The 10,643-nt window shown below is 41.5% G+C and overlaps 2 protein-coding genes across 2 annotated transcripts in view; one reads left to right on the top strand and one right to left on the bottom strand.

Moving 5' to 3' along the window:
- nsun2 (NOP2/Sun RNA methyltransferase 2) overlaps nt 1–3,548 on the bottom strand; it is a 10,483-nt gene extending 6,935 nt beyond the window's left edge. The window contains exons 1-7 of the mRNA XM_031853780.1: nt 2,687–3,548; nt 2,173–2,330; nt 1,629–1,733; nt 1,439–1,544; nt 1,184–1,255; nt 962–1,046; nt 651–843 (exon numbers count right to left, since the gene is read on the bottom strand). Coding sequence (XP_031709640.1) covers nt 651–843; nt 962–1,046; nt 1,184–1,255; nt 1,439–1,544; nt 1,629–1,733; nt 2,173–2,330; nt 2,687–2,752 — 785 coding nt within the window. The 5' untranslated portion in view covers nt 2,753–3,548. The remainder of the gene's footprint in view (nt 1–650; nt 844–961; nt 1,047–1,183; nt 1,256–1,438; nt 1,545–1,628; nt 1,734–2,172; nt 2,331–2,686) is intronic.
- On the top strand, nt 3,159–10,170 carry srd5a1 (steroid-5-alpha-reductase, alpha polypeptide 1 (3-oxo-5 alpha-steroid delta 4-dehydrogenase alpha 1)). Its single transcript, XM_031853779.1, has 5 exons — nt 3,159–3,634; nt 3,853–4,019; nt 5,375–5,476; nt 9,745–9,895; nt 10,015–10,170. The coding sequence occupies exons 1-5, from the start codon at nt 3,321–3,323 to the stop codon at nt 10,079–10,081; spliced, it is 801 nt and encodes a 266-aa protein (XP_031709639.1). The 5' UTR covers nt 3,159–3,320; the 3' UTR covers nt 10,082–10,170.
- The last annotated feature ends 473 nt before the right edge of the window (nt 10,171–10,643 follow it).

Below are 10,643 nucleotides of genomic sequence, written 5' to 3'. Positions count from 1 at the left end.
CACGTCTATGTTCTTCCTCAAGGTGCCGTCCCCGCTAAAGAACACAGAGCAGACAGCAGCACCAGTCAGACACATCCTCAGTCTGGCCCGAGGCACTGGAACCACCCAGAGATTCCCCCCCCCACACTTTCTCACAGGGCAAACAAATGTCTGCCAAGCACAATCTGTCTAAACGCCGGGCTTTAGCTGACTGTTCACATCCCCGCTGCCTCGCTCCGTCTTCATCAGCGCTTCTCCTCCCCTCCCTCGCCCTCTGTTGTGTTTGGCAGGAGCTCCTGGCTTCAGCACCACAGCTGGCTAAACTCAGACAGCATTTGCAAACAAACGCAGTTCTGTTTTGGCCATGAAATGCTGCTGGGCTTCAAGAGGATGGAGGATGTGTTTTACCACTAACCCCGTACCGGATCATGAAGAACAAAAACATATTAACAGCCCTTTGTAAGAACTTGTAAATAGGCGGCATTTGACCCGACAGGGCGGAGGCCCCGTCTCCATCTGTCACACAAAATCTCCCGCCAATCCCCCACACATACAGCAGAGCTCATCAACCATGTTTCCATCATCATCCACTTCCTCCACAGACTTCCAAACTCTAACACGTGTCAGTGACGCAGACACAACACAGACGCATAAGACAGCCCTCTGCTGACCTGCAGGGAACGTCACACAGGATGCGGTCGTAGAAGAGGGTGTCCTTCTTGCCGTCCAAGTCGATCCTGAGCGTGGGGATGCAGGAGGCGTCGTGGTTCACCACCATGATGCAGGGGCTGTTGAGACGCTTGGCTTGGTGCACAAGCAGGTAGCAGCGCTTGTTGTCCACGTCGTTGGCAATGACAAAGCCCTCTGGAGGTAGAGGAGCAGATAAATGTCAACTACTGTTAAGTGGCAGGGACTGCTGATTATCTCCCTTTTATTTCCTATCACATACAAAGAAATCAGTTATTGAAGCAGCTTTCCTTACCTGGAAACGGCACGTCCATGTCAGAATGGAGCATCTCGATCAGCTGGGCTGTCTTCGACCCTGGAGCTGCACACATGTCCAGGATCTGCACAGGAACAAATGCATGTCAACACTTCAAATCAGCTGTTTTCGAGCCAAAAGGAAAGTGTTCAACAAAGGGGCACGAGGGACAAAAAAACCTTATAGACTATATTTAATCCTCAAAGAAGGCTGTGCTGTTACCTTGTGGTGCGACTCAATCTTCAGGAGGAGAGGAGGGATCATACTGACAGCTTCCTGTCGGCTGATGTTACCCTGAAAGGACAACAACAAAAAACGATGCTGAAATTCAGTTTCCTTGTTTCCCCCCCACCCCCAACTCCCTATCCAAGGTGAATTTCGTGAATACAGACAATATGAACACCTGCAATACTCCTGTTTTAACTTCTTCAACATCGAACTTAAATAGAACTTTCCGTTTGGTTTGTGTTGACTCACCGACTCGGTCTCGCTGACCAGAAACTGGTGGAACTTCTCCAGCAGGGGAGACTTCCTAATGATCTTCCTGCTCATGTTGGTGTGCCAGGCCTGCTCGTCGGGATACCTGGAGAGGATACACCACAATGTGCACCGAGCTTCTGCTTTGAATCTGGGTGTTATTAGCCTTGAGTAAACCAAGAGGTCCTACCAGCTCAGAGGCTGTGGAGCCTCAATCTTCTGACCATCGATCTCCACCTCTTGAATATCCTTAAAGTATTTGTCCTTCAGACAGTGGAGGATTTCTTTGGCATGGCTGGAATAAGACAGAAAGGAGGACAACAACTTGCATTAGGGAGCAGTAATCCAAGTCACAATTAGTTCAAAGCCCTGACAAACATTGGAGCGTGGATCCAGGTGATGTACACGTGCAAAACTGTGAGTTTACTTCTACATAGCAACTGTCAGTCATGCCTTACTCTCTCACATCTATCATCATACACAATCTTAATCAATTATAGTTAAATAACACGGTCTAACTGTCTCCTGCAGCTTAACACAAATAGTGAATTTATAATAAGGACTTTATCTATGTTTATCCTAAAAATATGGGAAATCAAACAGTGAAAAATGTAAAAGACTACAACGTTTTCTTAACTTTCCAGCAAGAAAATGTATGTTAATCGTGCAGCATCTTGCATGGCTTTGAGCGGGACTCATTGTCTGAATCCAGGTAACAAATCTGTCCGGCTCACCTCTTGTATCCAGTGATGCGGATGGTTGCTGGCAGCGGTTCCCTCATTGCATCCATGAACTGACCAAACTCCCCAGCAGGCACCAGGCCGAGCTCTTGGTAGTAGTGTTCAAACAGCTTATTCTCCTTGACAATGTCAGCATAGCCTTTCCCCCAGCCCTGAACACACAGGCGCATAGTCATTAGCATGTATGGGACACATCTACTGAATATTGAGTGTAGACATAACTGGAAAAAACACCTACTAATGTAGTTGTAAATGCATGTTTTGCATGAGAGAAAAGTTACATTAAATGTCACTAACAGTAGAGCTCTGTGAAGTTGCAGCTGGTTAGCATAGCACAGCATAACTACGCACGCTTAAGTTTAAGATAACCTGTGAGATACACGGCCGTGTTCGTCGCAGCTCATTTTGCATTCAGTAAATGAAAAAGGTAGCATAATAGGAGGCCTGTTGAGCACTTTACACACACAACATTAGCAAAAAGTTGCAGCTGCAGAAGTGTGAATCTTACTGCGTTGTCTCTGTCGTCCCCTTTAGTATTCTGGTTTTTCTGCCGCTGCCTGCTTCTTTTCCCCATGTTGTTGTTGTTGTTGTTGGAAAAGCAGAGCACTCTGGAGGAAAGTCTGCGGAGCGTCGTGGTGGTCTGGACGCCGAGAATTGTAGCCTAAAACTCGGATGAAAATGCGAGTCTGGTGAACGTGCGACGATGAACTGCGACGCTTGTTGTATCCTCGAAACGTGTTACCTCTGACGCACGTGAATCAGGACCCCTGTCGAGGTGGCCATCAAATATGCCTGAAATAAAATAATCAATTGTGATAAAGTATCACACCTAAATAAGACTATTTTAATTCCTTTATGAATATTTATTGATGACATCAGACACCACACCACGTTGAATAACTCCGATGGAGAAGCGATCATTTTGATTGGCTGATGAGACCCAATGACGTTGTATATTCCCTGTATGTTAAGGGACTGTGATTGGTGCTGAATCGGGAACGCGTGAGTCAGTCTCGTGTGTCCACTATAGCACTCCAGTGTTTACCTCAGTGGTAGCGAGCAATACGGCATGTTATCAAATAGTTGCATGTAACATTTCCATCGTTTGTATAATTAGTTTTGTAACATTAGCGCTTCCGCCCATGATGGACGCGCTCCTGTCCTGGCTCTTCACCTCGGAGGAAGAGGAGCTGTACGTGTTGGACTGCTTGGCTTACCTGATAGTTTTCATGGCAGCCATCACTTTTGTTACACTGCTTTTCGAAAACGTCCCATACGGGCGGTATGCTACCAGCAAATATGGATTCCCAGTTAACGCCCGGTTGGCTTGGTTCATCCAGGAGCTGCCTGCGATCCTGGTGCCTGTGTGTCTGGTAGTTTGGACATCCTCTGCGAAAACCTCCCTGCTGCCCAACCAGCTGCTCATCGCCATGTACTTCTGCCACTATGTCCAGAGGTAAGTCATTACAATCGATTAAATAATGATGTTACACCTGGAGGTGTATTAAAGTGTTTCACCAGCACTAAGTGGAAGACACTTTAATAATATAATAAATATCTGAATGATTAGATGCAGTTAGTTAATTTTAATATTATTATATTTCATTGTGTATATATTGTGCATTTTCATTTTTATATTTTCAGTTTTATTATTATTTTTTTTTTTTGCTGCAGGTCCCTTATTTATCCATTTTTAATCCGAGGAGGTAAACCAACACCATTCGCCTCATTTGCCCTGGCCATAGTTTTCTGCATGTACAATGGCTACATGCAGATCAGGTACCTGAGCCATTACGCTGAGTACCCGGCACACTGGGTTACACATCCATGCTTCATTGCAGGTTGGTGTTCTGTGTCTGCCACCTCTCTTTCTGCCAGGGAAATGGGAATTGTTGTGTTTTGCATGAGATGTTGTTTAAAATGGATCTGGGTGTATGGAAGCTCATTTACGCCACTGTGATGGATTTTAAAAAAAGTAAGTCATTATAATGAGAAACTATCTTAAAATAATGAGTTAGTATCCTAAAATAATGACTTAGTATTTCAAAATAATGAGTTAGATTCTCAAAATATTGAGAACTGTCATCATTTTTTTTGTGGCCATGGGCTTCCACTTGCTTCTGTTGTTTTGGTGAATATGGAAGGCCATTTACGCATTTATGTGATGAACTGTTGAACTAAGTCATTATTTTGAGATACAAAGTCAAAATATTGAAGCTGTATCAAATCAATGTGTGTTACATTATTAGCATAGGAGAAATAAAAGCAAAACTCATATTTTATATTGACAATTACAATAATATACAAGGATAAGAGAGGGTGCAGTGGTGTGTACACTATAAGAAGAATGCTCCAGTTAAACATTTAAATTTAACGAAAATCATCAAGTAGAAGTAAAAAAAAAATAATAATAATACTTAGTTGATAGACTACTGAAAGTACAAGTTGCTGTGTGTTTTAATCTAGTGTGTGCAGATTAGTGTTAAATGGTATAAAAATAGCACTGACTGAAACGTTCTTTATTGATTTATGGAGGAACAGAGTACGATGCACAGTCGGGATAACAACCTCTTGCCATCTCTTCCAGTTCATCCCTACTACCCTTCTGTCCTCTTCTCTTCCCTTTTTCTATTTTAAATTAAATGAGATGGCAAGACTTTGCTTAAACACATAGCCTTCATTCAAACTCTTTTGTCCATCTTGCCATTTTCCTCTTTTGGTTTTGCTCCGCTGCAGGTGCCTCCCACACTTTCAAAACCTCAAAGTGCTCAGCAGTTTTTCTTGGCTCCCCTTGCTGTTCAAGCTAACTCAGGAAACTGTCAATTTAGAATATATCTATATTTTATTTTATTCATGCAGTGTGCCATGTAATGAGTTTATTGTAAGCATTGTAGGCCAATGCAGTAACAATACTAATGAATACTTTGTGTACATGCTGTAACTATTATAGAAATGTTAAAGAAACGTGCTCATTCGCTTTCTTTTTTTAGAGTTGGATAACAACACTGAGCTCAAACCGGGCTCGTGTCTGTGCATGTAGTGCTGAGGCGATTAGCTTAGCTTAGCATAAAGATTTGAACCAGGAGGTATCGATCTGCTCGTCTCACTCTTGGAAAGAAGGCAAATAAGTAGTGTGTGAGAAGTATTTCTCTACAAAATGTCGTACTAAAGCAGCTTCTGGTTGGTTGGTCTTCAGGGTCTGTACTGTGGTTGTTCGGCTGGCTGGTGAATGTGCACTCTGACCACATCCTGAGGAACCTGAGAAAGCCCGGAGAGACCGGTTACAAGATCCCCACAGGTAAGGGCTTTAGTTCTGAAAACACTGGGCCCAATCATTGCTCTCACCACAGCGAACACGTCTGTTCCTCCTGTCACAGTGCATCTAACTTTCAAAGAGGAAAACCTGATGAGAAGTATACAATAATGAACATTTATTCAAGCGCTGCATTTATATATCATTTGCACTTTTATGCCTCTACAATATTGTACTTTTACAAGCTATATTATTGTCATTGTACAACAAAATGCAGATTGCAGTTCCATTTTGCTACACAAGAAAACATAAAAAACATGTAAAACTTTATCATGTGTGGAGGGTGAATTCTCACAGCCTGAGGAAAGAAGCTGATTTTCTTATATCTATGATGGCTGCAGTTAGTAGTTACTGGAGCAAAATATGACGATAATATAAAAATACTCATATTTAACAGACTGGACCATTCTTCAGAGTGAGTATTATTCAGTTTGAATGCAGGACGCTGTTAAAGTAATACTTCACTTGCAAAATGACCGTTTGTACATCAATTACTCACTCCGTGTTACCTTGAATTCTCGAAGAAAACGTTTTCTCGCATGCCTCCACAGTGAACGACGAACCAAAAAGCAGAGAAAAACGCATGCACTCCGCTATAACTTTACTATATTAAATAGGGCTGGGCCAAAAATCTTCTGTAACGATACATAGGTCATTTCATATCTCGATAATAATAGGAAGATTATCATTGTGGCATAAAATTGGTGATAAATATCACAATCTTTCATGTCAACAACCCATACATCACGATACAGCATGTTATCTGGTCATCAAATAAATACATAGATAGTCTATATGAAAAAACAGATGGTTTTGTATACTCTTGTGTAAATTCTATACTTTTTAAAGTAATAGAGTATTTTCTTATTTGATTAAGAACTTAAGTGCAAAAATAATCAGATTTTCTGAGAAATAAAGTTAGTGTGCTTGGTATTATGAATTTAGACAACGTAATTGTGTATGTTGTTTTATGATCCCATTGAAAACGATAAATTAACATATTGCATTATCTCCCCGCTGTTATTTAATAGATAAGGAACGCTCATGTGTAAGCATGAGACTGTTTAGGTGCATGTTTTTAAATATTAAGGTTTTAGTGAAGATGCATGTGTTTAACTGGATAAATGAGACTTTGATTAAGCTACACAAGATGTGTGAGTTTGTAAACAGATGTTTTGATATATTAGTTACTGTTTTAAAGCATCCCTCATTTACTGAAATTCATCAAGACATTTTTTGATTCTTCGTTCACCGTGGAGGCATCCGAGAAAAACAAAGTTTTCTTCAAGAATACAAGGTGACATGGGGTGGTGACTAGTTACTATACAAATGGTCATTTTGTGGGTGAAACATTCCTTTTTAAAGCCACATTCTACACTGAGATGCTTCCACTTTCCCCACCACCGTCGCAGGGTGACAAGAAAGCCGTAATCGCGTCATGGCACAGAACTCTGTGGTCCTTGTACACAGCGCTAGATGCTAATTTTCCAGTGCGGTCGCGTGATTATACAGAATCCCACTGTAAGCAGAATCACAGGTTGTCAATAGTTATCTTTTTCTCCCTGCCTTGCCCTCTGCGAACCCTCACATTAGCATTTAAAAGGGATCTTGCTGCCTTGACTCGCAGTGTGTGTGTGTGTGTGTGTGTGTGTGTGTGTGTGTGTGGGGTTTTGCTTGACTTGACACAGAACCGCACAGTGTTTATAGTAATCATGTTAGACAGGAAGCCAGCCCCACACGGGAACATGGACATTATACTGTATATGTCTGTCGACGGACTCTAGATGCACGCTAAATAAAGCACCCGGTCTATTGCTTATTTGCTCAATACAACGCTCGTGTTTGTACAGTAAATATGAAGCTGCAGCCGCTTAGCTTAGCTTAGCTTAGCATAAACACTGGAATCAGAACAAAGTGTGCCAACCAGCACAGCTAAACTGCGCCAATGTATGTGTTTATATATCTTGTTTGTTCAATCCATACAGAAACAAAGTGTAAAAACTAAAGGTTCACAGAGCCAGGCTAGCTGTCTTTGTGTAAAGCTAAGCTAACGGGCTGCTGGCTCCAGCTTCATGTTGAACACACTGATATGAGAGTGGTATCAATCTTCTCATCTCGCTCTCAGCAAGAAAACAAGCAAGCTTATTTTACCCAAAACATGGAGCTGTTCCTTTTAGGGCGAGGGATATCACTCTGCTTGTATCAAATGAACATTTCTGAAAATTCTTCAAACAATTCACAGGAAAAACAGCGGAGAGAATGTTTTGATGGTGGATATTTCTGTCGAGTGTTTGACCTTTTTACTGTGTGAAAATAGATGCACGTTCTATGAGAAGTGACAAGTAAAGAGGGGGGGGGTTAGCAAGATTCCCATCTCCAAACTGCTTCTGACAAATAATCTTGAGGGTTGAATATAGTGGAAAAGCGAAAAGTGCTGCTTTTTTAGATCACATAATTAGATTTTCCCTTTCCTAACTGAATCAGTAATCACAACAGGTTCACAGAGAGAGGGGCTCCACCCTGACTAAGAACATAGTCACAACAATAGCACCTTGAGCCTGAACTTGCGGTGAACTTGTTGAAAACAATCCGTCCTGGACCCTCAAGGAAAATAAAGCGGAGAAGGGGCGAGGCGGGAGGAAGCTGTGAGCCGCGCTGCTCCCAATGAACTTCCAGGCACGTCTGGAATCCCCTCAGCCAAGAATGCCATTTTCACATGGAGGGTAGCAACGCGACAAATGGCCTGCAGTCAAAGAGGCAGTGCTCAGCTGAATGCAGAACTGAAACATGAGGTCTGGGACCAATGTTTCGAGAGTGCACATGATTGCTCGCTCAGTGTCAGACTTAGGTCTGATATACAGTTTCTCTATTATTCCAGGGAAAAGTTGCGCAGCTTTTCTGCTGATGTTTGTAATCAGTTTTAAGTCTTTTAATCCGTAATTCAAACACGTTCTTTCTGGTCATGCAGTAAACTCGACACATATTGGAAAAGCATCTTTCATTGTTACTCCTGATCCGCTCATAGCAACAAGCTCATCTCTTGCCAATGAGTATGAGAAATGAACTGTTATGTTTGGAATGGTGATTTTCGAAAAACTTAATTTTGTGAGTGTGAAAAATGGACTCGCGTAAGATTTATGATTGAGAGAAATGGCATTCACATTGCATCTTGGGAGACTGAGGTTTCATAAGATACGATAGAGGAGGTGTGTTTGATAAGATCTGTTTCACTTTGCACTTTATTCCGTTTTTTAACACTTTTGCTCTGTTAAAAAATAACTTCTTTGTTTTTTACGGCTATGGTTGTTGTTATTACCCAGGATGTGCTGTGTCCGTTTGTGCGTTTTTTCTTTCTTGTTTTTTTCCGCTATGCTCTCGTAAATGATTAACACATATTTAGAAGACTGGAGCTGTGGAGCTTGTTGTGTGGATGCCATTTGAGTTTATATTATCGTGCAGACTTTAAACTACATTGAGAGAACGTTGAAATGTCAGAACTCATTCAGTACTGAATTGTAGGGACGCACATATGGATTTATTTTTTTTTTTTTCAGCCGATACTGATAACCGATCATTACTTGCTTCTTAGGCCGATACCTACATTTTGGGTGTTTTAGAAAGAAGTTCATAACCTGTGGATTATTATGCAGGTAAGAAGGCTATGTAGCGAGCAAAGATGGATGATTTAATATTCCATAGCTTCAATGAAAGTAATTTAGCTTTCTATTATTTAGTTTGATAAATTATCGGCTATATTTTCATTATCGTAATAATACATAATAAAATACATTTCCCAATATTGGGCCCAGTATATATCGGACATCCCTAATTGTTCAAAATCAAATCGAACTTCATCCCATTTTATGTTTTAATGCCTCCGTGCCAGGAGCAGCAGCAACAGCCTTGGCCGATGGCTGAATGTTTTCAGGTTGTCCGTTCGTCTCTGCGTCCGTCCGTATCATTCTAGTGAACGGGATAACCCTGAAAAGTCTGGAGGGAATTTCTTCAAATTTGGCCCAAACATCCTCTTGTGCTCAAAGACGAACTGATTCTAATTTGGTGGTCAAAGGTCACTGTGTTTTTGGCTACAACTCAAGAATTCTTATGCTAAATAAGACAATTTCCCAAAAAATGTTTCAAAAGATGGAATGTAATTCTGGTTTCCAGAGGGAAATATTTGGGTTGTTTTTGCCTCAGTGGACGTATGAAAGGATAAGCATACCTGTCCTGATCCCTGTGTCTTCCACCCACAGGCGGAATGTTTGAATATGTGTCCGGAGCCAACTTCTTAGGAGAGATAACAGAGTGGGCAGGCTTCGCTCTGGCTGGCCACTCCGTTCACAGTTCAGCTTTTGCCATATTTACCACAGTGGTCCTCGCCAGCAGGGCTGTGGCCCATCACAAGTAAGAATCATAACACACACACACACGCACACACACAGTAAGCAGGTTTTTATGGTGTGGTTCACACTTTGAAGCAAATACTTGTATTAACGACAGAAACTTTTTCCCTCTTTCTCCAGATGGTACCTCGCTAAGTTCGAAGACTATCCTAAACATAGGAAGGCACTGATTCCCTTTCTGTTCTAAAAAGCCCATGGGCACAGGAAGCCTGAAAAGGCACTGGTTCTTACAATGGCAGCAAAGAACATTGCCACAATGTTTTTTAATATAATATAATATATCTTGAAAATACAGTTTGTCTTTTTTATTGCTGCAAACAAAATTAAACACAAGCTGTATGATTTGCGAGTGATCTTATCTGAGCCGCACACAAATACATATACATTTATTTTTTACCTTTGCTCACGACTGTAATGTCCATAAAGCCAAATTACCTCAACAACCATGAACTGAATGCACTGGAAGTGCTGTGTTTGCTGGTGAGGCAACATTTAGCGCTCCTCCGGAGGAAGTGAGATAGCGAATGTAGCATACCCCAACTGTAGTACAGTGGATTTATAACACTCTGCACCGGCAATAAACACTTTTAAGACTCTTCCCTGATCTGCATATTCTCCCAGATGGAACATAAACTTGGAAATGCAAAGCAGACACTTTAAGTTTTCCTTCTTTCTCGAGAGTCGTCTGTTGCAAATGCAACTTTTTTAGATCCATTAGATGAAAGACAAAGGACCTCGAATTCCCAACA

The sequence above is a fragment of the Anarrhichthys ocellatus genome, unplaced genomic scaffold, assembly GCF_004355925.1.
Source record: "Anarrhichthys ocellatus isolate YVR2014 unplaced genomic scaffold, GSC_Weel_1.0 scaffold14, whole genome shotgun sequence".
NCBI classification, from domain to species: domain Eukaryota; kingdom Metazoa; phylum Chordata; class Actinopteri; order Perciformes; family Anarhichadidae; genus Anarrhichthys; species Anarrhichthys ocellatus.
The sequence above is the reverse complement of the archived record's forward strand: the minus strand, read 5'-3'. Positions and strand labels throughout refer to the sequence as shown.

What these genes read in the sequence shown, in the direction of transcription:
- srd5a1 (XM_031853779.1), top strand. Translation starts at nt 3,321, where the DNA reads ATGATGGACGCGCTCCTGTCCTGGCTCTTCACCTCGGAGGAAGAGGAG. An exon ending in ACATCCATGCTTCATTGCAG is followed by an intron (nt 4,020 to 5,374) that starts GTTGGTGTTCTG and finishes GTTGGTCTTCAG; the next exon opens with GGTCTGTACTGTGGTTGTTC. An exon ending in CGGTTACAAGATCCCCACAG is followed by an intron (nt 5,477 to 9,744) that starts GTAAGGGCTTTA and finishes TTCCACCCACAG; the next exon opens with GCGGAATGTTTGAATATGTG.